At 35.2% G+C, this 26,878-nt stretch overlaps 1 protein-coding gene across 1 annotated transcript in view; it reads right to left on the bottom strand.

Moving 5' to 3' along the window:
* Positions 1-26,878, bottom strand: part of LOC108691159 (POU domain protein 2-like) — a 136,911-nt gene that overhangs the window by 30,540 nt on the left and 79,493 nt on the right. The window contains exon 4 of the mRNA XM_018198815.1: positions 367-423. Within this exon, the coding sequence (XP_018054304.1) occupies positions 367-423 (57 nt within the window). The remainder of the gene's footprint in view (positions 1-366; positions 424-26,878) is intronic.

Genomic DNA, 26,878 nt, shown 5'->3' with positions numbered 1-26,878 from the left:
ATATATAATATATAATATATTTTTATAACTTTCAAAAGTTCTATTTTTTCACATATCTATAAGTTTTGGATTTTACTGTACGAATAAAAATTACATAAACAGATCTAAATAAGGTTTTATAAAAATAAAATCTGATTAAGATTGACAACTCAAGTGACATTGTTGATTACGATAGTGGCTCAGATAAAAATACATTAAAAAACTGGTGGTGCGGGTTCATTATCATGACGAGGCGTTCTTTTTTTGCACGTATCATTCTATCGCTGTATTATTTCTGTACGAAATTTATGTCTACCGTAAACGAAGATTAAACGACATCGTACATTAATCGTATCAAGAATATACGAAGCAACTCTGCAAACTCACCTTGTATGGATTCCGGCGAGGTTGGCTCCTTATCGATTCGGCCGAGCGCGTCGCTACCTGAAACAAAAAGCGCAACCAAGCCCTCGTTAGTGACGCCATACTATAAGCCGATCGGGAAAATCATTCGTTTTCCGTAAGAGATACACGCGAGTACTTTTTGCTTTGATCGAATCGGCAAGCATTGTAGTTTTATTTTAATTACATTAAGGTTATTTATAACCTACTCTTTTGGGGATAATAGCACGCTTCTTCATCAGTGAAGAAACAATGACGAAGACATTGATTTATATTTGCAAGTTGCAGTCTTGTTGTCTTCATTAATTTTAATAAAATTATAAAAGAATAGTGAGAGAGAAAGATAGAGAGAGATAGAGAGAGAGAGAGAGAGAGAGAGAGAAATAATACAAGAGAAATAATCCTCGGTATTGTCATACATATTCAAATAATTTATTATGACGTTCATATTATTATTTTATCATCATATTATTTTTATCATCATATTATTTTAATAAAATTAATAAGAAAGATTAAACTTCAAATAGAACTAGTATCTAAATTATATAAATGTTAGACTATTTTTACGTTAAATTATGTCTGCTAATTATTAAACAATAATTGCATTTAGATTCTTTAATATAATTCATTCTTGCATTTATTTCCTTAATGGAATATAAAAATGTACAATAAAAATTATACATAATGTATAAATCAATCATATTAAGAAATTTTACAACAGTTGCAAAGTTGCTTTTTCTGCTAAAGGCAGCCAGTGTTTCTCAATATTCCTCAATGTCTGACAAATGTGTTATGTCACATATAGTTCTATTCTATTCGAAATCTATCTGTCTTGATTAAAATCGAGAGATCAAGAGAACTGAATAGTCCAGATAGATCAGAGTACATCACATTTATCAATCAGGCTGCGGGCCGAATTATGCTAATACTCGAGCGATCATGATGTATAGTGGGGAATTGTGCCAATCGCAATTTCTCGAAAATAGGGCGGCTCGCCGTTATCCTGCCGTAAATGCGATCGCTCGATATTCAAATAATCTATTTGACGGACCCTTTTTCCAAAGAGGACGAGAAAGGGAAGATGGTGGTAATTCGGCGCGAGGATGACCACCGTACGTCACATGACGAGAGGGACGAGTTCATGGGGGTCCGGCAGACCCCAGAGGCGACCACCTACTACCCCCTAGGGGGTCGCAACTCACCCCTGAAACGACTGTATTCAGATAATCCCACCTTTCCTTTTCTCCGTCTTATTTGCCCGCAACGACATTTCAATACGTGCTCTCACTGGATAACCCACCACAAATATGGGCGGATATACGCGATCACTACGTGGAAAATAGTAACGGGAGTAACGACTACATATGGTAGTACGTAGACGTTATGTAGAAGTAAAAGGGAAAAGATTTCAGTCTTGATTCTCGTATTTCGTACATATCATCGTACATATTGGAAGATTTCTCAATGAATTATTCATATAATGAATTTAATATTGATCAGTAATATGCATTTAATTTTTCTTTAATTCAAGATGCGCGTATTAATATAACAATTAGATAAAATATTTCCTTCATTTCAAATTGTTTATATATTCCACCAATATCTATTTGATCGGCGATCTATAATATGTTTCATTAAAGTTATCCAGGTCGCTATAATAAAACTAAACAATGTTCCTTAACAAGACCGTTTTCATTATCGAGCGAAAAATTCCTAGAAACTAGTACACGTTTACATTAATTAATTAAATATAAAGAGCGACCTTATAAGTCAGAGCTCGAGCTCTTCTCTCTTATGCACGCATGTAATAATGCCTAAGGCAATCTTTTTTATAGTTTTGTAGAAAAAAAAGAATCGTGAGGGAAGATATGATGCATAATTCATCAGTAGCGAGGTACGATCGATTGTTCGATATTAGAGGACATCGATGACAAGATTCTTTTTCATGAGCGACAACGCGCGTTTAATTCTATCAATCGTAGTTATGCGCATTAATTTTCAAAACTTTTTCAGCGCATAAAAATTAAAAAAAATGTATACATGGGATTTTTCAACATATTTTAATATTTATCAAGACAGTCTTTTTGTGTTCGCGTATATGGAAAGAACGATTTTGCTGAAATATTTAAAAATTTAGTTAAATATAGATCTGAAAATAATTTTTGTTGAACCATCAAAATAGTAATTATGTAGTAATTCAAACTGAGTAATTACTAGAATGTTAAAACTTTTTGTAACATTGTTTTTCATTGTTTGAATTTCATTGTTTGAAAGCATGAGAAACAGTGCTCGAATATTATGCAATTATTTTGATGGTCAAACAGTGAATTTTCAGATCTATATCTAGAATTATTTTAGCTAAATGTTCAGATTCTTCTGCAAAATCATTCTTTCCATGTGACTCCTTTATATACAGAAGCCTCACAAAATTCTTGTTTAATGGTAGACATCAGCGAGCGCGACGATTCATCAAAATGAAATACCGGCTGTCGAAAGAACACCCACCCATTCCTTTAAATAGGAATGAACGTGGATAAATACGATGCACCTTCGTCGTTCGACGACTCTCCGGAGGGCCGTAAAGAAGTTACGGTTTGCACATGCACTTTTTGCCCCGTTGCACATATCACGCGAACGACTATAACCCCACTGTCGCTTTCTCTTTCCTTCTCTGTTTGCTGTCATACCGTAAAATAAAAATTACGCGTTCATATTATTTATTAATCAGCGATAATTTTAACTTCAAAAATCAATCTCAGTGAAATCTTCAATGAAACATTGAGTGTCAAATAGTAACTGGTAAATTTTTGCTTCAATGCAACTTTCATAGAAAAAGAAACTGATTAAATTAATTGGAATTCTGATTAAAAATAGACAAATCAGAATTTTCTGATTGAATCTATTATAATTCTAGTTAAAATAATCAGAATTTTTATTGATATTACCTGATCAGAATCTTTTGGTTCATCTATTTTCCAGACAGAAATTTTTCTCAGTGCAATCTTTTTCATATAGCATCAGAAATATGAAGAAATATAGTAGATAGCGACGTATTATTCTAACACTGAGAAAAATGTTCTAATCAAATCAAAAGAGTTTAACAAGAACAATATTGTATTTTGATGAAGACAGATTATCATAATCAGAAATTTTATTCAGTCTCATTAAAATACTACTTTTGTTCAGTTTTGTTAATTTAATCAGAACATTTTTTTCAATAAATATACATATTCTTATTAACATTAACTCTCATATATATCACCTTTTACATAATTGTAATTCTTATTATTAATCTTGCACCCTTACACATAATTCAGAAAATTTGCTCTAGAATACGAATAAAAAATTTTCCTCTCTTTTATTCTCTATTTGTCCGAAGCAGTCAATTCACTCAACTATTTGCGTCGTCGGCCGAGATTTCCAGACATCAATTCTGAAGTACGTCACGGCGTTGTCGGACCTCACTTTTTCACTTATTAATTCGACACGTCCGCGCCAGCCGGAATCGCGTGTTTGCGGCTACCGTCCCGGATACATCTTGGTATTCATAAAGGGCAGGCTTATATACCTTCCTGTATAAAGCGCACACCCATCAGCAGCCCCATTTAACGTATATGTACACGTGACACCTGTGCCGATAACTTCAATATCGCGGACAGGTGCTCTCGTCAAGCACTCGACATACGACCACGAAGACGGAAGCGTGTCGAGACCGCTATTATCTCGCGATTACGATCTCGTTTCGCCAAAGGCCGGTTATCGATTGCATGGATCGATCTCTTCCTTTTCCTTTATCGCAATCAGTTAGACCGCGTGGACTTTAATAAACAATGAGCGATGCAAAAATGAATACCGAGTTTGCTTATTAATAAAAATTCAAGCATACACTTATTGAATTAAGATTGGGGAAAGTTGTACGTAGGTTAAAAATAATTTCAGATCATTTTGATACAACTTCGTAGAAGTTGAATAATTACTCAACAATATAAAATTCCATGCCTTCGGTTAATCGATTAATTCATAAAATTCGATCAATCCTGCGCATCCATATAGGTATACGTGCCATGGACGGAAACGAGATTTTAATATTTAAGCTCGATAGCACGATACAATAAGTATAATAAGCATAGAAGCGACCGCCAGCAGGCGGTTGCAAGAGACGGTTGCAATATTAATGCTGACATTTCGGTGCTTTGCGGTAGTTTAACCACACTCCAGTCCCTCGCTTTAATGGATGCGGCTTTCCGACAGGGACGCTATGCCACGACTATGCCAATCTCGTCACGTATGGCCGTATATTGCAACCGATATATCGATCTTTAAAATAAAACGGAATAAGAGAAGAATATTAAAAGAATTTACAAAATAAAATTCTATTTCAATTAGGCAATTGTGTACACTTGATTAATAAGTCATTTAAATAATTTGAGGTTTAAAGTTCAAAGTATAGGTACCACGTATACTTTAAGTATCCATGCGATGGTAGTAACAATCCATTTGACATTTTCGATTGATTCATAATATCGTAATGTTTGTACTTTACGTAACATTCCTAAAAAGAAAACCTTGTGTTTAATTTATGAATATTTCAAATTTTTAATATAAGATAATGTATATGTCACATGCGTAACGGACCTTATATTAAATAGACCCATAAGATAATCATTTTGTATGTGTCATACAGTAAATAGTAATGCAATGATGCCTATTGAGTAATGCAATGATAATGATGCGTAATTAAAAAATTCTTTCTTTATGATTTATATCGTAGCATATAGATGTCCGAATCCAAGTCTGAACAAGTCTTTTTTCGTATATAAAATTTTAAGAATAATTTATATCAATATAAAATTCTGTCATTCAAAGTACTGAAAAAAATAGTTTGGTTACAACTACCAAATATTGAGTAAAATAATTTCAACCAAATGTTCAGATAATATAATTTTATCTTTACAAATATTTAGTGAGTATCATCAAACGTTTATCAACGTTTGTAAAGTTAAAACTATGGTTTGATTATATTATCTAAACATTTAATTGAAATTATTCCATTTAATATTTGGTAGCTATTTGGTAGTAAACTCTTTCTTTCGATGTATTGTACAATACACGTATTATTCAAAATGCTTTGAACAAATGTATTTTTTTTTTATATTCTTTTAATTGATCTAAATTCACACAGATTAGTGTAAATTATTATGAGCATATTCTTGTACTGCGTTTTATATCGTTATACGCGCATAAAGCGATGAAGAAGGATTGCCAGGAATCATCTTCATGTGTAGAATGCCACGTAGTGTTAGTGATTCGATTTTTCGTGGTGTCCTTACGATGGTCTGTCTGTGTAGCGATACTTGATTTTCCATTTTTTTTTCCACGGTTCACTGGTTCTGCTCGCCTTTACTTCGCCACGCGAACTATCATGAATACAAGATGCGGCACCTGGATACATCTAGTTTTCGCGTGGCGGCGATCCAGCCCTCTCATCAATTTTTGAGAACCCGCGCTCGGACGATATGTATGCACCGCCACCCCGACGCCGATAACCGATATGGAAACCACGTTCTGGTCGACCGATCAACCGCCACGGCTGATACTCATATACCCAGCCACCACGGAAAATCAAACGCCGTCCTGCAATGCACGTGAATAGTGATGAGAAATCGCGCCGGAAACTGATTGGACGACTATACGATGATCATACCCGCTTGTGACATCAAAATCTTCAATTCAACGTTGTTACTGGAGAAGAAAATCAGACAACAAATATTTTTAAACGATATTAAACAAAATAAATCGAAAAGTGTTTAAACACAAATAAAAGAGAAAAAAGCTATTTTTGATCAAAATGGATTTTGATGCTTATATGAATATACAAATATTTTTATTAATATAGTCCTATAAAATTAAAACGGAAATATGCATTGACATGGAAATAGGCTGTGATTGGAAAACTTCGAGTTTTGCAGATATTAAAGTATTTACATTGTCGGAAGAAAGGAGAAAAATGCCTCAGAAATGCCTATCGCTTCGAAAAGGCCTTGCACAGCAGTTCGCAAAAACACGATTACATAACTATCAACTTCCATAATATTCTACACAGACATACACACTCATCGAAAGAACCACGAGAACAGGTTTTACGCGCGTACCGGAAAAATCCGTGGGTTAGGGACTTTAAATTCGAAACTTTCCGGACGGAAGAGAAAAGAAACAGGCTGAGAAACGTCGTAGAAAAAAAAGAGATGAGAGAGTGGGAGAAAGGGAGAGAGGACGAAGGAGAAGGAAGTTCGTGTACGCGAGCCGAGACTTTTTCCAATTACAAACGGCGCCATTCGCGAACTGGTCGGCGGCGATTATTTTTGAAACAAGAATATTCCTCTCCGCCCCGGGACATAATGAGGAAGCGAGAGGCACGGTCGGAGGGCGCGATAATGGCGGCCGTTATGAAGAAATCAACCCACCCCGGCACACAGCCACCCCGTCGCACTCCGCCGGCGAGCCACGCTGGTAACCCACTTGATCTTCCGTTTCCATAGCGACCGCCTTGTCCAACGAACCCCCGCCGACTGAGACCGGCGGGGGTGGTGGTGGTGGTGGTGATGGTGGTGGTGGTTGCGAACCTTCTCTCTTATTATGAGAGTTGCTCCACCCGGGCGGAAGGGTTGGAACGTCGCTCTTTCTCTTTCTATCTCTATTTCTCTTTCCTTTTTACGTCCCCCTCAGTAGCTGGACGCTTTCAGGACGCACATTTAATGATATCTCGGTAAGTCGAAAGCAGAAGCCGTTAAAAACGAATGTAGTTATGCGAGACACTTAAGTGCTGATGTCTTCTACACGCGATTGCAACACCTTAAAAGAATTTTCAAATACTACTTAAAGAGTATAGTTTGAAATTCGAGGTATACCACACAAATTTGTTTTCGGTGATAAATTAGGTAATATCAAACTTTTCGAAATTCATCAGCTATTGTATGCATTAAATATTATGTATTAAAAATTACACTTAAAAATTTTATAGACAAATATAGATTTTTTAAATTTTAAAATGGATTGTATATTAATAAAAAAACTCTAAATTTTTTCGCTATGCAGTATGCATTAAATGCAATGCGTTTTAATATACAATCCATTGTACTTTAAAATTTAATACAAAAATAAAGATTTTTGCGTTAAATCTTAAAGTGAATTGTATACAATTAATATGCTTTCCAAATAAAACTAAATATATATAATAATAGTATGGTAAACAATGCATAGAAATTATATTTATTAATAAATTGTACATAATATAATAACTCAATATAACGTAATAATCATGTAAGTAATAAATAAATATTGTTAACATCTGTAAATTACGATACAATCGAACTGTAAGAAACGTGAATGCATTGAACAATCACGCTTCTATGAAGCGGACAACAGTACTTTCTTTTCCCTCTTTTTTTCGTATTTCTCATCTGCTGTAACGCGGTCGAGCAGCCTACACACAAGCCACAAGCGCTTTGTGCATAACAATGATAATAATCTTCTGGCATAAAGTAACCGATTACTCTTTTTCCGAGAATTTGCGGCAATGATCTGTGAGGTCCGTCGTCTAATATTCGTGCATTTCAAATTCCATGAAATATCAAGCGCACTATGCGGGCATAGCGTGGGCCGAACGCATTTCTCCGCTTCTTAGGATTAAATTAATGCATTATTTGTAATTACATAATCAGATTACATAATTAAAAGTGTATTATTATTGATTACGTAATTACACGACACATACAATACATGCTGCGCAATATGTATGCCATTACACGAAAAGAACGATCTAAAATTTTACTGGCTACAGATCTGAACATTTTGTTGTTTTACAGCATTACTCATTTTTGAGTTTTCAAAAATTATTGCAATGGTCCAACAAAACTTTAGATCTTTCAGCAATCGTTTTTTTCGTATGTAATAACATTTGTGTCTAAAATAGCCACAGTAGACGCATACTCGATCGATCATCGGCCCATACGATAATCGTTCTTGAATTTAATCCGGAGGAACTGATAGATTCCGAAATAATTGCCGTTCATCGAATTGTTAGTAACATGAAAAAAAAAAGAGGGGTTAGCAGGGGATGTACTCGCGCCCTTTGGCAGATGATGGACGGTGGTGCCTAACAGCTACGGGGTGTCGCGAGTAAACGAGACATATATAAGAGAAAAAGAGGAGAATGATCTTCCGCGCGGGAGAGAAATGATTTGAAATTGATGAGTCTATCGCGACTTAGAAGGGTTGGGGTGTCGCGTGCCGCACTTCGAATGCATAAAGGATTCCCAACCCCTTTTTATTGCGCTTTATCCCTCGAGCTATTCTTCCAAGCGTGTTGTCTTCTCGTGCACGATCTTATATTCCAACGAGGATCTGAATGCACTCAATCGGAAAAAAAATCAATAACAGATCGAATTATTAGTAAATAATTAGTTTTCTACTTAATTCAAGTTTAAAAATTAGTATTCCGCTGATCAATTAGAAAAAAGCTGATAGATTATTAGCATTCCATATTATAGATTTAATTGATCACTTGATGCTAATGAAATATTTCATAAAAAATTCTTACAAGAATCAATTCGCACGGCATATAGTTCTTCAATACTTCACATATTATCGTCTTTTCGTTCGAATTACCGTGATAGTGCACAGACATGTCCATGCCGCGCCCGTTTCTTTGCACGTACGCTGGAGAACGAGAAGCCATTAACAGGGACGCATATACCAACATGTCGCCCGTGGGGGTGGTTTTCCATGGATTCGAGGGGAGAGCATGGACTGTATCCGCGCAGAGGAAGGGGAGAGAAAAGTGCTTCACGTGGCGAAGTAATGGAGCCGACTTATTCCGCACAGAAACTCCTTGGCTAGGAGCAATGACGAAGACGGTGAAGTATTCGAAGCATCGAGGGCGGTAGTGAGAATCGTTCGAACGAAAGATCGATACTGAGCTTGATTCATTTACGAAATAGAAAATTTTCCCTAACCTTTAAATAGATAGGCAGCACCTCATGCATAGTTATCTTAAAAACCTTGTTCTGGAAAAAAAAATAAAAAGTATTTCCCAAAAGTCTTAAATTAATTATTTTTACATTTCTTCTTCTTATAAAGGTATAAATAACATAAATTTAATTCTATATGTACTAATTGAAGATAAGTAAAATATAATAAAAATAAAATTTATTTGAGTTGTTCTTAGCATCCCATCTATTTAAAGGTCATTGATGTTGACCCATTTAGAAATGCTAAAGGATTTGCGAGTTATCGCCGTGTCGTGATCCCATTGTTAATGCCAACATTTCGCGAACTTAGCCGTTTACTTTATCAAGGCGAGAAGCGCACTGATATTGAGTTCCTCCAAAAGATTCTCTTTATACAAACTCATTGACTCCTTCCTACGAAAAAACGTTTTTAATAAAATATGTAAAAATTCTAAAAACTAGATTTTGCAAATCGAAAAACAGCTTTTTTAAATCATCAAAATATAATTAGTAAAAGAATTTCAAGCTCTTGCTCATAATGAGCAATTCTGCAAAGTTTTGATACTGTATCAATAATAGCAATCAATTTGAACGTGCTACATAATTATTTTGCCTGTTTAACAAAATTATTTTCAGATTTGCACCTGAACTAAATTTTTTTTTATATTATACTTCAGCAAAATCATCCTTTCCGTGAACCAATATAGATCAACTTTAATGTCGGTTTAATTTACCCTTTATCTTCTTAGAATCAGAAGATAAAAAATAACCAAGTTTAAAATTAATCTACATTGAAAAAATGATAGAAATGGATTGAGAACTTCGCATACGTCAACAAATCATTTAAATATTTTTCATAATATTATTTTCTATGTTACATAAATTCTAATATAATTGTTATAAAACGTCTATATCCCGATTATAGTACATTATGCATAGATATTTGAATAATTGGAAGAACAAGTATATATCGTCTTTAACGATATGATAAAAACGATAATAAGTCTGAGATTACATACTACGTGGCTAACCTCGTCATGCAGACTCAAGGAAATTCGATGCGTCACGGTATTCTGATAGCAGTTGTAAATCGCCGTGAATTGTGACAGATTGTGATTAATGAGCTTTAAATTAGATCTCGCGGTGTAATATCAAAAAAAGTTCGATGCATTAAGACGTTTTGTCTACATATTCTTTCAGGAAGATTTCATATTCATCTCATTCGAAAATATTATTTTATAATAAAATTTATTAATTAGATTAGAAAGAACGTTTAATATTTTCAATTAACATTATAGCACGATCAAAATATTTTATTAAAACAAAAATTTTATGACTCCAAGGACATAACAAATATAACCAAATTGAAGAGAATTTAAATACAAAGTCAAAATGTTTGCAGAACATTAACTTCGTTAAATACATTCTAACTATTTACGAATTATATCTTATAAATTTCATCTTATAAATTTATTTATATTTGTTATTTATATTTATGTTTATATTTATTAACATTTGCAAAATAAGTCAAAGCGTGAAATAGCCGAAGTAATAAAATGATGTTTTCGTTATCTTTATTATCGTCATTATCATATATCAATGTTGTTGTTAAAATTATTAATTGTCGTCAAGTTTTGCATTTCATCGAGATCTGTACACCAGCACTGTGAATATCGCAAGTTCATCAAACCGATCTATTCAGCTGATCGATTTTAATTAATAGCCGCTCGTACTGAACTTACTGATTAAGCAGACCATCCGCATGAATGAAATATTCATTGAATGCAAAGGCGCGCGGGGCGCGTGTATAAACCATTAAAAAATAATAGCGACAGATATTCGCCTTAATTGGCGCAATAGCCGAGCCGCGCCAGCACGGCGCGAGGAATAATCCCCGTATAGTCCTGACAATTAAGCGCGATATGCGGGAGATCCTGTGTGCGTATACAAGCCTTTCTCGCGCACGCTGCTGCTCATAATTACGCGGTAATTAGAGAAGTTTGTCGGCAATTAACATCTTGAATATCGTCGCGTCGCCGCGCAGTATCGGCCAGTATCGCTGTTCCCCTTTGATCCACCCAGATCTCTGGCGCCAGTTCTTGAGAATAAAGAATTTTTATCCCCTTATCTCCTTTTTTTAATAAAGATTTATTTGAATTTATTTTGTACAGTATAGTATAAATTAATAAATTTTGAAAACAAAATAACTAATTTATTTTTCGTTGATTTTGACTGCTATTAGAATTGCATACATTGAATGTCTTCAGTAACCATAAGTATCTTTTTATTCTCTACTATGACTTGTATTAGAATAAATGGATTGTATTTAATTATTAACTTTACTCTCATTTAAAAATAGTTGAAGTTAAAAGATAAAAAGGGAAAAACGATCATTTTCACGAAATTTTTAAAATTATGTATTATATATAAATTCATAAAAAGAACGAAGTATTAAAAAATTTAGCTAGACACAGATTTGTAAATAATTTTATTGCGTAAAAATGTTAAATATGAACAATGCTGCAAAAGATTTCAACATTCTAGTAACCAGTTTAAGCGTCCTACACTGTTAAATCTACATATAGTGTTTAATCTAATTCAATATATCTTTATTTTTTATACTAAAGCAATGGATAAATTTGATAAATTTATTCAATGTTTTATAAAATGACGATACATCACACGATACAGTAAGAATGGCAATTTAGATTAAATTTGATATTTACGCATACACATTATTTTGATTCAACAAAGTTATTTCCGGATTTGTATCAAGTTAAATTTTTAGATACTTTAGCGTCATTTCCGTGTAAATATAACAAATAAATGATAAATAGATATCTCACAAACAAAAACCATTCGTATGTCATTGATTGTCAAAGCTCGTGCTCATAACTCGCTCGAGCACTTCTATCTCTCACGTGAGGCACGTAGGCACTGAGATATCTAGAAGTTTCCGATCCAGAAGAGCCTTGTGTCTCGGCCGTTAATTGTTCCATCGACCGGAAGTCCGCGCGCGCGGAAGCTCGCCACCCCGCCTCGTCTCCCGCGCGGTAACAAAAGAAATCGAATATCCCGCCATCGTTTCTCTCACCAGTCTTTCCCTCTTCTATCCGCGTCTCGTCTATTCCTCACCATCCCCATCCTCGGACCGGGATATAATTTCCTGGGGCAAGAAGTTTCTAATGACAGAAAATCTAATATATATCGCTTCGAACCGGAGGTTCCGCCGGTGCTCTGCGAGCAGCTTTTCTTGTAATTAAGTTATAACTAAGGGCGAGCGTGGGCGTAGCACGATGGAGATGGTTCCTTCGGGGGTGGTCGGAAACGCGGAATAGGATAGGTTGGGGTAGCGGCGGAGGAGTGTTTGTTCTTCTCGCAAGAGTGGAAAACAATAAGAGAGCCAGTACTAATCCGCACCATACATTATAACTGCCGACAGTGTTCCTGGCGCTGGCCGGAAGGTGCGTACGACTCGGCCTTAGCAACTTTGGAAAAACAGAATTCCATGATGGCATTACATAAAAAGCTATTCCTCACTATTTTTAATGTAATTGAAATGTTATAACAAAACACATAGGAATTAGAGATATGAGTAATTAAGAAAACTTTGGAAAAATATCTATTTCTAAAAACTTACATACCCAGGAAAAGTCGCGTATATCATGACGAATCGCAACTAACCATAATTATAGCACGGTTTGTAATACACCGGTAAAGGCGCTCCGCGGAAGAGAAGACGTAAAAAAAGATAGTCATCATTGGATTCGCGTGTATCCGCGGCGGACATATTCCGCACATCCACACGCGTTCATATCGTGTGCTTTTCTCAGGCTACAGTTAACGACCATCGAGGTGGTCGCACACACGACACGGTGATACTCGTGATATACATGTAACGAGACGCGCATACGTGCAACATACCTCTCCATGGCGATGGAGAACGGGAGGGAGGACTGATCATTAGGTAATAGGGACTGATTTTTCCACCAGGACTTTTATTTAGACATCGTGTGCAGCAATTTTCTTGCCGCATTCGCACCGATTAGACGGTTCGGTCGCCACTATCCGTGAATGGCGATTCAACTGAAATACTTGGTTAAACTGCTGTCGGTCAGCATCAATGGCGATTACTACAATACCCTGTAGTAACGCATTAAATAAAATTATAAACATATTTATAAACTGAGACTTACAACAAAAATTTAATATTACATGAGAAGAAATAATTTTGCTAAAGCATCTAAAAATTTAGTTAGAGACAGATTTGAAAAGAATTTTATTTGGATTATTAAAATAATTATGTTGAACGCTCTAACTGGTTGCTAAAAATGTTACAACTTTTTGCAGTGTTATAATCAAAGCTTAACTCTCCATCAGCAATGGTGGACTTTAAAAGAATGAATTTTTAATTGTCAATTCTGATAGATAAATTTAAATTTGAATTAAAACACAACCCAATCTATAATATCATCTTCTTTTAAAATTTTACGTAATTAAATTATCTTCAATTTTATACCTATAGATACAGAAATTTAGCTATAATTAAATTTTTGAATACTTTAACATCATTTTTTTCGTGTGAAAATTGAAAGATTGATAAAAATCATTTTAACAAAATTTCTACGTATTTTACAAAATATGTAATTTAAAATATGTAATTTACTGTAAAACCTCCCAAGATGTAATACTTTTCTAAAGAAAAAATTATAATCATATTAATTTTCACTGTATGATAACATTTCTGGATAATGTCGAAGAAAGATGAAAAGAATAAATGTTAGGATTTTGCAATAAAAGAATACGAAGAATAGAGCCGCGAATGGAATTGGCCAATAATTATCGTAGCGTGCAAATATCGATAATAACTCGACGTGAAAGAGGAAAACGAGTAGAGAACGAAGGTAAGACGGTGGGCCGAGCATCACGCCTGGAAAGGAACAACTCAATTGCGCGAAATCGAGTTAGGTACCAGCACGCCAGCGGGGATGTAATTAATTAATTCGAGAACGCCATCTTGCTACTGACGGCCGAACGAAGAAATATTATTTTCAGGGTGCGGGGCATCGCGGCGGAAGAGAAGGCAGGAAATTAAGCGGCTTCAGTTCCCTCTTAATCTGTACCTTCGCAGAAAAAATTGTCCATCGCTATTCGTTCTTTCTGTAGCGATAGTATTAAATTCTGTGCATATTCCTCAATCTGCGATTACGTCAACGAGATATTAAATTGGCTATATATTGTATATGGCAACAACTTGTTAACAAAACTTGTTTAATATCTTAGATACAGTACGTCAAGTTTATTCACGATGTATACTAGCTTTGTAACTAACTACATATCTGTCCGATACACAGAGAATATAGTCTTTCGTTAACGAGGAGTTCAACTCATAACGCTTAATTAAGGTGCTGTACAAAGTAAGAACGAGAGAAGTGAAGCGAGGGGAAAGATGGGAGCGATCGGGCCCTGATCGTGACTGGCCCAGAAGCAAGAACGCGGTCAGATCCCCTGATAACGATCTGATAAACCGCTCTCCCCAGATCGAGAAGAAGATGCTACATGCACTGTAAAGGAAAAGAGACGAACTTCGCATGTTGTCACGAATATATTTTCTGACCAAATTAACTTCAATCTTATTAAAATAACTTTTATGTAATGAAAAAGATCTTTAGATAAAATATAATAAAAATTTTAGATAAAAAATATTAAATTTAAAAATATTAAATAAATAAAATAAAGCAAAATTGTAATAATGTACAAAATAAAAATGTTTAAAGTCACAAATATGAAAAGGTCTAAAGATGTGTTAAATTCATAACGTTGCAGAATTTCGTATGCCAAATATAAATGATAAATTTATTATCGCTAAAAAAATTTTAAATAAGTTACATAAAAGATAAAGAACAAAATCGAAAAAAAAAGAATATCTTAAGCAAATAATATTCCTTAATTAAATAGCAATAATTAATTAAACTACATAGCAATAATTTTGTTTAATGAAGAATTAAAGATTTACTGCTTATGCATAGAATCTCCTAGGTTTTCTCAAGCTACAAGATATCGATGTATCGATTTCATTTTTATAATCTTCTTTCATCTGAGAATAGACGTAAAATATTATCGATAATGCAAAGCGTGATTGACATTCGACTTCTCACGATATAGTCCTATTGAATTTTTAAGCTTATTCTCTACAGAAACACAGCAAGTGTGCTCCATCTCTTCATTAATGTTTTATTGAAATTTTGAATTTTAAATTCGTAGAACTTACTTACTTAAAATTCCTAGCAGAAGCGAATATCAATTCAATTTACCGATAAAAAAGATTTTCATTTATTCTTCATCTTTCGCAAGGCATAAAATTAAATCATCTAAGTATCTGACATAATATACAACGACAAGATGAGGAATGTTCGTGAAAAGAATTATCGCATGGGACGATCGCCTATTGTGGAGAGGCGAGAGTGACGAGAATTCGAGTAATTCAAGTGCATCTACAGATTGTCCAAAGCGAATAGGGTGATCGGAGTTTGGAGCGAAAACGTAGAGGGGGACCATACCTTTAAAATAGCGTGGTCATACCCCCACGAACTAAAAGCAACCCCAATCGCCGCACGCTGCTCTAATCACAGAAAGAGGGTTGGTTTTACATTTTAGATCCTACAGCGGCGTAAATATTGACCATATGTGATGATAATGTCACAAAATTAATTTCTTTTATCTCAGTTTAAAAGTATCAAACTGATCATCTGTATAACGTTTAATTTTAAGCTGGATTGCAGATACACGTTAATATTACGAAGAAGAACATTATTGCAAAGATACTGGAACATATATTGTGGATATCAAGCGACGAAATTTTACCGGGTCGCAGAACCAATGAGAATGCGACTTGCATAATATATGGTCGTGTTAGGGATCGTGCGAAAACGATGTTGCATAGTAAAATAGAAAAGCGGAGAGATGATTTCAATTGGTGACCAGATGAACGTAATGTGGGCATTGGAGTGAATAGTAGAAATTTTTTATACTTTAAAATTTCGTGTGAAAAGGCATAGTGGCTAATTTAAAAAAACGACGCATGCGGGAGATAATTTTTGTCGTTAAAATTCATCGAAATTGACGAGACAATTTGAATTATGCTGGTAGTATTGCTATAATCAACGTGAAATTACAAGTAATTGACAAATAAAAAACAAATGTAAAGTTTAGATTTCAAAAATTATTGTATATTTCATGAAATAAAAAATTTATGTGAAATGTAATGTTCAAAATAATTTAGATATTCAAGATGCTGGATTTCAATTAAAATTAATGATATTTTAAAACATAAAATCAGATATAAAACAATTTTTCTAAATAATTTAAATATTTTTATTAAAATATTCGTACTTATCCTCCGGAAGATGTTCCAGCTCTTTCTTTTGTTGCGCATATTCCTCCAGAATCCAAAAGTGTAAAATCACAGGAAATATCATCAGAAATATCATCCTTTCAAATTTCCCCTTTTGGAATTAGCAACACTTTCTTGCCTGTCACTTGTTCATCAACAACACTTTTTTGCTCGTTATACAATTAATACCGGAAAATTATTTAGTTTAATTAACTTGAAGAAGACATAGAAATATAGATCGATCAGTTAACGTCTCAATTTGATTTTCAAATAAAAAAAAACTAAAAATACATATTTCGGATAAAGTTAATCTTTTTACACCTTGTTCAACACATTGCGTTTGCACAATTCGGACGCAACATTTAGGACCGAGAAGGTTTTATCAAGATTTGTTAATTCTACGTACTATCTTAGAATCGTCATGTGCTTCTCCATTAACTCTCATTATGAGAGCAAGAGCGGGGAACATTTTTACTTCTTTTTATTTCTTTTAGAGTTACTCCAAGTTAACTTGCCGGACGCAACGTTCCTACTGGTGAGCCAAGGCTGTCCATTCGCAATGGTCAGCACTGCCTCTCTTCCCCCATCTGGAGTTCTCTCAGGAAGTACACCCCCGCATGCCCTCAAAAGCGTCAAAGTGAGAGAAAAAGAGAAAAAAGAGAGAGAAAGAGTGAGAGAAAGAAAAAGAGCGGGAAGAAGAGAGAAAGAGAGAAATATAGATCCCCTACGTGCTTTCCGAACACCCGCCTTCCTATCGCACGGCCAAGGGTACATACATTATCCACCCCCTGATCCCCGATCCCGCTCAACCAACGTTTCGATAGGTACCGCACTGAATTATAGAAACGTCTTTCCTATCTCTCTTCTTTGACGGTGCGTATCGACAGACGCGAGCTTTTAATTTTGTCAACTAGTTATTTCGGAAATGCTTTTTTGAAATTCACAATTGGATAAATACTTTACACACATATTTCTCTCTCAATCGTATTAATTTTTAATTATTTATTACAAATAATATTTTACATCAGTAATTAATTTTATTTTCTTTTTTCCCTTCCCTCGTTTCTCTCTCTCTTTCTTTCTCTCTCTCTCTCTCTCTCTCTCTCCCCTTCCGTTCTCTAATTCTTATTTATTAATTAATAATATTATATTTTGTTTTACAAATTTTGTATAATTTCTTGTGTGCTGTTAAAAATACTGTTAAAGAATCACTCTACATGTATAATAATGTTCACCTGTAACAACACATTATTTTGTGTATTAACAGATGATTTCATTTTCTGTGTAGATGTTTGAAAGTTTTTAACCCTGAAGAAATAAAAGAATTATTAAAACGTATTTCTTTTTTGGCTCTCTTGGTCCTTTCGACATGCAATTGATTCACAAGGTCATAAAACAGAAAAAGATCGTTAAAATGCGATAAATTTTGATAAATAGATTTATTTTAAAACAGAAAAGAAAGAAACAATACTTCTCCACAACAAAAGACAAAAAAATATTATCAATTATTTATGTTATATTTATCCAAATATTTCAAATTCAACGTTGATTGACAGAAAAATATGTTCGAAATGTTTAAAAAGTGAAATATTTAAGAATTGTTTCTAAAAATATTCTTAGAAATTCGTTCTTAAGAATATCCTTAATCTTAGAAATACATTCTTTTTAAACAGATTGCTGCTTCATATTTCAAAGTATAAGACAAAATTTCATTATCATAATATTAAGTATATCACATAACGCGACGGCATAATTAGTTGTTCTGAGCATAAGACATCCAAAATAAATTTTATTCAACTGCACGTATGCTGCTAATAATAATTATAATGTCAATTGACTGTTATGGAAATGGCCTTATCGTGGGTTACGATATAAATAAAACGTTTGCCTGCATAAAAAGAATGATGCGTCGATGCTCAATTACTTTTACACCCAGATCGATCTGCAGATTATCTAATTCGGTTAATTAATCAATTGCCTTAATTATTGCCGGTCTGACTCGATAACGAATACCTACAGGCACCTTCATCATTCTAAATGTGCCGCTTGATTATAATTGAGTTATGGTTTTCTCTTGATTCTGATACCAATTGTTATTAATTTATTGTTATATTTTTGCCAAAGCATTATTATATAAATTTTTAGTTCTCTCTATATATGATATTAATTAGAAAGAATATCATATATGAATTAGATTGATTATGAAGGTTTAAATATAAAAAAATACATTCAATTGGTTTATATATAATATAATTAATAATTTGATAATTTTCGAGCTTATTTAATTTAAAATGGCTAAGATAATCATAAAAAACAAATTCTAATAAATTTATCTTATAAAATTTATAAAATATATAATTATCATGATATAATATATATTTTATTATATCTGAGAATTTTCTCAAATAAATTTTGGAATATGTGGCAGTACATTATTGGATAGTAACGAGGAAAATAAGTCCAGCGAGAAAATGTATACATTTTGAAAAGGATGAGAGAAAAGAGAAAGAGATGCATAACGAGGGAGAATTGTATAAATAGGGAAACAGACGTGGCCAGCTGGGGTCTGCTACAATCTGTCCCAAACATGGTCCATTGGTGAATGATGGATCGTCTTTGTTGACGCGTAGAACTTAGAGATCCGTGTTTCAGTCTGAACAAGTTAAGTATGTTAACGATAAAATTTTTCGTTGTGGATGACCATCACGCCGATATTTCGAGATATATAAGCGATGTATTCGATTTTTCCCTAAGGGAAAATAAAAATATACGAAAAAAAGCGAGGCCCACTACCTGCCGGTACGATCGCGCATAGTGGCGCGTGAAAATAATTGATCCGAGAAAATATATCTGCGTATACCGTGCATACAAGTAAAAGATATCGCTCCGATGCACCGTATATTATACGTTACGATGAGTATAATAATTAAACGCCCATCCCTCATTATTCATACGCTTGAGTGCGTGTAATGGCAGACTCGTGCATCAAGCCGAGAGTGCATTCGCGCTATTCGTTTTAACGCATGTGCGGTAAATCTGCAAAAGAGTATACAAAAACAGTAATTACTCGAATGAGAAAGCTTATCACGTTTCTGGCGCGCAATGTGTATCAGCAGATATCGCGATGTATATTTCTATGTTTTATTCTCTATATCGTTTGATCAACGTGTGACTAATGGATTTCTTAACATTTAACCTAATTTTTTTTAGATATCAGATATATTCTCCAATCGTTATTAAATTATATGGTCGCAAAATTATACGCTCGAAAATAAAGTCTTATAAATATACTTAATTATATATATAAGCTTTCTTATAGATTCAAGAAACTTACAGATCTATATTTACTTTCAGGAATTTAATTGGTACACTGAAAAAATAATTGAAAAATCTAAAAATTTGATTAGATCTGAAAATAATTTTGTTGCACCATCAAAATAAACATGAGCAATGCTGTTAAAATGTTATATTCTAGCAATCAATTTTGTCGTCTTATATAATTGTTTTGAAGATTCAGCAAAATTTTTCAGATCTGTATCTATTAATAAATTTATAAATTTATTAATAAATTTATAGATAAATTTTTAGATCTTCAACAAAATTGCTCTTTCAGTGTACGTCCTTCTTCAAATATCTTTAATCAATAACAATATCCGTAATCATCGCAAATTATAGATATAAGATTAAGTTAAAGTGATAGAAATTAATATCAAAATGTCAATAATATCTCAACATCAAAAATTACTCTGCTGCGCATTCTCATGTCGAGAAAAGCACGGGAAAAGGTACTCGCACGAAAACTGTCTCCTCGATTGAAAAACGGGAGCCTCACCCACGCTTTTCCAAGGGGGAAGAGTCAGAGGTCGCTGAGCGCCCCTATTTTGCAACCACCCCTTCTCGCCGACAGCAGTGCATTTGACCAGAGCATTGTCCGGAGGAATGGGCCATTGTCAGATTGAATCATCGTAGAGTGGGGCGAAATATTCAGGGATGGCCGATGGTCAGTAGCCATTATTGTTACCTACGCGTGTAGGGCCGCGATAGTAGTCTTACCGTCGCAGCCGTGATCGACGGTGTGGGTTCGATCGGGGAAATGGACACACTCGAAAATGTGGAGCGCGGACACTTTGTCCTTTCATTCGATTTGACCCGTGTCAGATCGGTTCGTGCAATCCCGCTTTCCCCATCGCCGCGCAGTGAATTATTGGTTTTAATTGTACGCACGATAATGGGCAGGCTGGACAAATTTCCGGGCGGAAAACGTTCTGGGATTCTACGAACGAGCGGGGGATTTGACGTGACGCCGCCACGCGTCTATCCAGTCGCATCCGCCAATTAGAAGCGATTGAATGTTTTGAAGAAAACGCGTTAATGCCATATTCGAATGCTGGGAATAAAGCTATTTAAGAACAGAAATGACATATGTATTTCATTTACAGAGAACTTTCGACGATATAATTGATTATCGTAGAGTGTAAGATATGTTGACAGACAATGCTTTCAAATTAAATTATTACAAAAGAAAAAATGTGATCTTGTTTTTTCCTCTTAAAGATTTTATTGAAAAATTTTATTGAAAAATCATTTTTAGAGTAATAACATATAGTTGTAGTCAATGTTAGTGGTATGAGCATATTCTAAGGGAGGAACCGTATTGTCCAGCGACAAAGCGAAAGATCGGGGGTCAAGCTAGATCGGTCTAGGGTGCAGTAGACTGCGTCATTGTACGTTGTATAATGATATTGCTCGTATGTCGCGTGTGTCGTGACCATCAAGAGTCAGTAGGATCAAAGGTCGCCTTTTCGATAATTCGTTTGGGGCAGTTTATACACCTCATTATGATAAACTTAAAATAGAACTAAAAGGTAAAGAGAAAAAATCGCAATGTGCACTGAAATTCGTAAATATATGTGTACCTATTCTAATGTTTTAGATTAATTTTTGCATTAAATCAACACGGAAAATGTGTATCTCTATCCCAACTTTAATAATTCTATTTTTACATTGCTTCAATATCAGCAACAAAATCCATCAATATTACCATTGTTTAAAATAAATAATCGTTTTAAATTATTTTTAATTATTCCATGAAGCTATTCGAAGAAAGGTCAAAGAAATTCTCTCGTTTCTTATAAAATTACTAAAACCGATAGCTTGTTGTCAGTGCCCTCGCTGTGAAATAGAATATTTTCCGACATGCTAATGCCAGACCGCTGCAAATCTGAAAAGGTTCTTAAGAATCTTCTCAAATTCAGTCCCACGTTTCCGATACGTGCTTCCAACATTCCTGGACTTTCAAGGTTTTACATCTCTTCTACTGATGATCTATAGAAAACGCATTTACATATCTATGCATTCTATATTTGGAAAATGCGATAAAGAGTCGGTATCTTTATACGTTTATTAGACCATTGGCATGTTTTACAACTTAAAAAAAAATTTCTACAATTTCGTATTTCTGGAAAGATTAGCGATCAAAATAATTTGAATAAAAAATTTAAATAGGCAACTAAAATAATAATAAAATTAAAATAATTTTTCTTTTTCTATTTCATTTTTCAAAAAAATATTTTTCTAATGTTTATTTATGTATAAATGTATAACATAATTTTCCAAACCATAATTAATTGTTTGTTCGTATCTATACGTATTAGCTGAATATTTATATTCAGAAAAGATCAATAGACGAAAAATAAAATAATTTTTTTTCAATTTAGCGTAAAATTATATGCAGGAAAACACTAAAATTGTTATATACTATGTACAATAGTGTTTCCTATATATCTCTTAATATCATCAAGAAACTTTTGAAGAAAGTCAGATATCTCCGAATAGACATCATTAAAGATGAAATCGACGAAAATGCACATGCGTTTCCGATTATAATACCGAAACGAGTTTCACGTCAGTAGGAGCCAATAGGTTGAGCGCATAAACCGCATTCCATATGCCCAGGCCGACTTCGCGTTCACCGACTTCGGGTCCGCGACCCAGGAAGTAGGTAGTAATTTCGAGCGTAGGGCACGGCGAAATTAGCAGGCAAAGAGCCGAGAGATGATTTTCCAAAATAACACGTCCCTTGTACAATGGGGAGGCAATTTCCCGAGGACCAGCTGCCGCCACCTATCTGATTTATCATCTCGCGTTCCCGACGAAGAGAAGGGCTCTTCTCCACCTCAACCGTCCCGCAGGAACACCCTGTTCCTGCCGCTGCGCGTTTCTTTTCTTAAAGAAACTGGTCGAGAGACTTCTCGCTAGTAATTATCGTGCGCCAGGTCATCGTGAAGCCTCCCTCTGACACTCGAACGCCGCGTGCGAAACAAAAAGCAGGAAAAATACGATTTTCGTGGGCAGATTAAAGTATCAGTTAATTGAATCTCTTTGGCGAGAGAAATTCGCCTACTCAGGTTTGCAAAAGTTCGAGAGTGCTTTTATTCACTTTTATTACATTTTAGCATTCTTTCTACCCTTGTTGCGCTCAAAGTCATATACAGAATAATAACTGATTTTAAATATATATTTGTAATTATAATATATTATTTCTTTATTTCATTCTAAAGAATATCCTCAATACTGATCGTTCATAATTGAATAATGATAATAAAACACTGTAAACATACAGATTTTGCTAAAATATATACTTAATTTAGCAAACATAGATCTGAAAATAATTTTGTTAGTTTACCAAAATATTTGTGTAGAAAATTCAAACATGATAAGTAATGCAAAAAATGTTGATGTTTTATTAGTTAAAATGTTTTGTATAATTATTTTGATATATATATATATATATATAATCCAACAAAATTTATCTTTAAATCTATGTCTAACTAAATTATAGATACTTCAGCAAAATCGTTTTGTCTGCGTAAGAAGTCGTCATTTCTATAACTTTTCAAAATTAAAATGAATTTTATTCTTTTCACATTGTACCAAACAATTGTTCGCGATTACGAATGACGATAAACTTGGCATCTGTACTGCGAAACGCGAAATTGGTTGGCTGTTAGTTCGTTGGAATTCGTTGGGGAAGGCAGATGGGGGTGGAGTAGGGTGGGGTGGGGTTTGTTCAATCGGTTATTGATTGGAAATGTAAGCCAGAGAGCGTGCAGGGCGGACCGAGTGAAGAGACGATGTCGGGATGAGGCAGGGGGAATAGGACATCAGCACTGGTACGGACCGACAGATGGCCGCTGGTCAGCACGACCGCGTGGAGAAACTCGCCAATTGGGAAAACTGCTTTCCGTTTGAGCCACACCGAGACTGGCAACCTTACACCCAGTCCGTCCGCTGATTGCAGTCTTAACTTAACACCTGTCTAGGGTGCCGATCACGTTCTAACTCTTTACATCGCGATTTATTCTTATGCACCGTCTGTGTTGCTTTAGAATTTAGATAAATACAATTACAATTTAGATAAATATTGACAAAAACTTTTGCGTCGTAAATAGCAAAGCTTTTTTCCAATGTTACTGCTTGTTAAATTCAAAATGTTAAATTATACTTGATTTGAATTATTTTTAGTCATTTTTATAGAACTACTGCAATGGAATTAAACAGTTTAACTAAAGAAAATGTATTGATTTGACTTAAATTTAATTCATTATTTCATTAATATACATATATTAATAAATTGTTTATTTTAAAATTCCGTTTGAAACTAAGTAAGATGGTAGAAATGTGTTGATTAAAAATGTTGTTTTTTCAACCAGTTTGTATTAAAATAATACATTTTGATACATTTGAACTTAATAACAAAATGTTATAATTTAAAGAATTAATTCAAATTTAATATTTTAACAATGCATAATATATATTCAATTAACTTTTATTCTACCTAACTACAAATTTGTATTACGTGCATTTGAGAATGAAGCATCATCACTAGATTATACACATTTCGATTATAGCATACGATGCATGACTTTTTCGATGTGATGAGCGACAAGCAAGCCAGGAGAGAAAATCGATAGGAAGACGAAAGTAGCGATTCTTGCTAATCGCTATCAGAAACGAGACACGGTGATCGAGATAGACATAGGTGCGAGAGGACGGCTCAAAGGTCGTATGGCTGGGCGTTTAGCGCAGTTGTAGGCGTGATATCGATGCCGATCATTTATCTAAGTTGCATCCCGTGCAAGATTACGTCGCTCGACACGTGCAACCGCGTTATGTCCCATCGACGTAAATGCGCGCAAGGTGCTACGACGATCTTCGTGGACTCCACTCTGGTCACCTCTCCGCCTCATTCTCCAAGCCCGGTCACCATCACCGACATCACCACCACCACTACCAGACACGACGACAAGCACCGCCCGGCTCCCTCGCATCCCTCGGGCAATCTTTTCAATTTAAAGTCAAGTATTATGGCTTAAATTGCATTATGGTTTCCTTCCCCAGGAGGTAGGGCCTGAGAGGAGCAACGAAGGGCGGCTCCTTGTAAGCAAGACTCAATCACGCCGCTTAACCTCTGACCCCAAACCCACGAGACGCGCATACATAGAGACGCACGTGTATGCGTGTGTGTATGCGTGTGTGTGTGTGCGTGCGTGCGTGCGTGCGTGTGTGTGTGCGCGCGCGCGCTACGCGTGCTGGCATTGCGACGTGCATGTTGCATGCATGCATACACACGCATGCCGAAAGGCATCCTCACGTGCCGCGGTGAAGAAACCGATCGTCACGTTCCCTCCGAAATTAACCTCGAAAACGAAAATCAGTCGAGACGTACCTGGGACGTGTGAACATTCAGCCGTGCCTTCAATGGAGAAGTTTCAGTTTAAGTCGTGCCTTAACGACTTCACCTCGGGATGCATTTCTTGAACACCTACGCTCGCCGACGACGTAACGACATCATTACAATTCGGCCCTACATTCGTCGACGCGACATCGATCCCTTCAAAGTCCATATACGGAAACGAAATCTGTATGCACTCGTTCCTACGAACGGAAGATTCGCGAATGAAAGCAAAAGATGACTATATCAACAGCTGCTTCTCCACCAAGTATTTAAGCTTAACGAGCAATTACGCTCGCTGAAGATACAAGTCCGTTCAGTCTCTGAATAGATACTTCACCCGATACAATATCGCGAATTACTCTCGTTTCTCAGATGAGTGGAGGGGAAATGCGTCGCTATGCACACACTTGAACTAAAAGTAATCACGCATCTACGGCTTCGTAACCATGTTCGAGAGATCGAGACATCGGATTAAGACCTACCTGCGTATGTACTCGCGGCGCGAGTTGCACACGGCTCCGACTCCACACGCATACTTTTCACACGAATGAATGAAACGACCCGGGCCCAACCCTGACCTTGAACTCGCTCGCCGAGAAAAAAAGGCGCAATTCCTCCCGTACCGCCTTCCGACTGTAATAACGCGTTCCGCGCTGTCCATAAGGCATGTAACAGATACCTCGGCGAGGTGGGTACGTATCTTTTGCTTTTCCCTTTTCCCGTATTACGTTATCGGTTACTCCTCGCGGACTCGCCAGTACTCTCCCTCCTTTTCTCGCGCGAACGTGCGTTAGTGCGTGCATTTATCATGCGCGAGCAACCGCGGCGCGATAAGTATCGATAATTTTCATAGATCACCGATGCATACGGCGTTATGCCTTCTCCTAAGAAAGAATGCACAGGTAATTCCGTAATATTAATCTCGCAAACTGTTGATGCTGTTCTAACACGATCGATGATATTTTATCCAGAATTTTTCAGCCCTTGAATCAATTTATCTATATTCAATATGGTTTTTCTAATTAAGAAGATCCTAAAGCAAAAGCCGAACTCCAACGATGTCGATAAATAGATTTTTCTAAACTATAAATATCGATAACAATATCTTTAATTCACTTTCTTATATTCTTATATTATCGTTCTGTCTCAAACGCGTACATTTGTCTTTATCTAACATATTGCAGCGCCATCATTTGCAAGATCCGACACTTACTACTAACAATTACCCATCTTTACTACTCTTTATCTGCATTTATTTTTTTTTTGCGTTTATTTTATGCATACTTTAATCGTGTACGAGAATTGTACAATTCTGTAAATTTAAAAATATTCTAAAATTACAAAATGTTAATAATTTGC

Source organism: Atta colombica, unplaced genomic scaffold (assembly GCF_001594045.1).
Source record: "Atta colombica isolate Treedump-2 unplaced genomic scaffold, Acol1.0 scaffold41, whole genome shotgun sequence".
In the NCBI taxonomy this organism is placed as follows: domain Eukaryota; kingdom Metazoa; phylum Arthropoda; class Insecta; order Hymenoptera; family Formicidae; genus Atta; species Atta colombica.
Note: the sequence above shows the minus strand (reverse complement) of the source record. Positions and strands in the feature narration are given on the sequence as shown.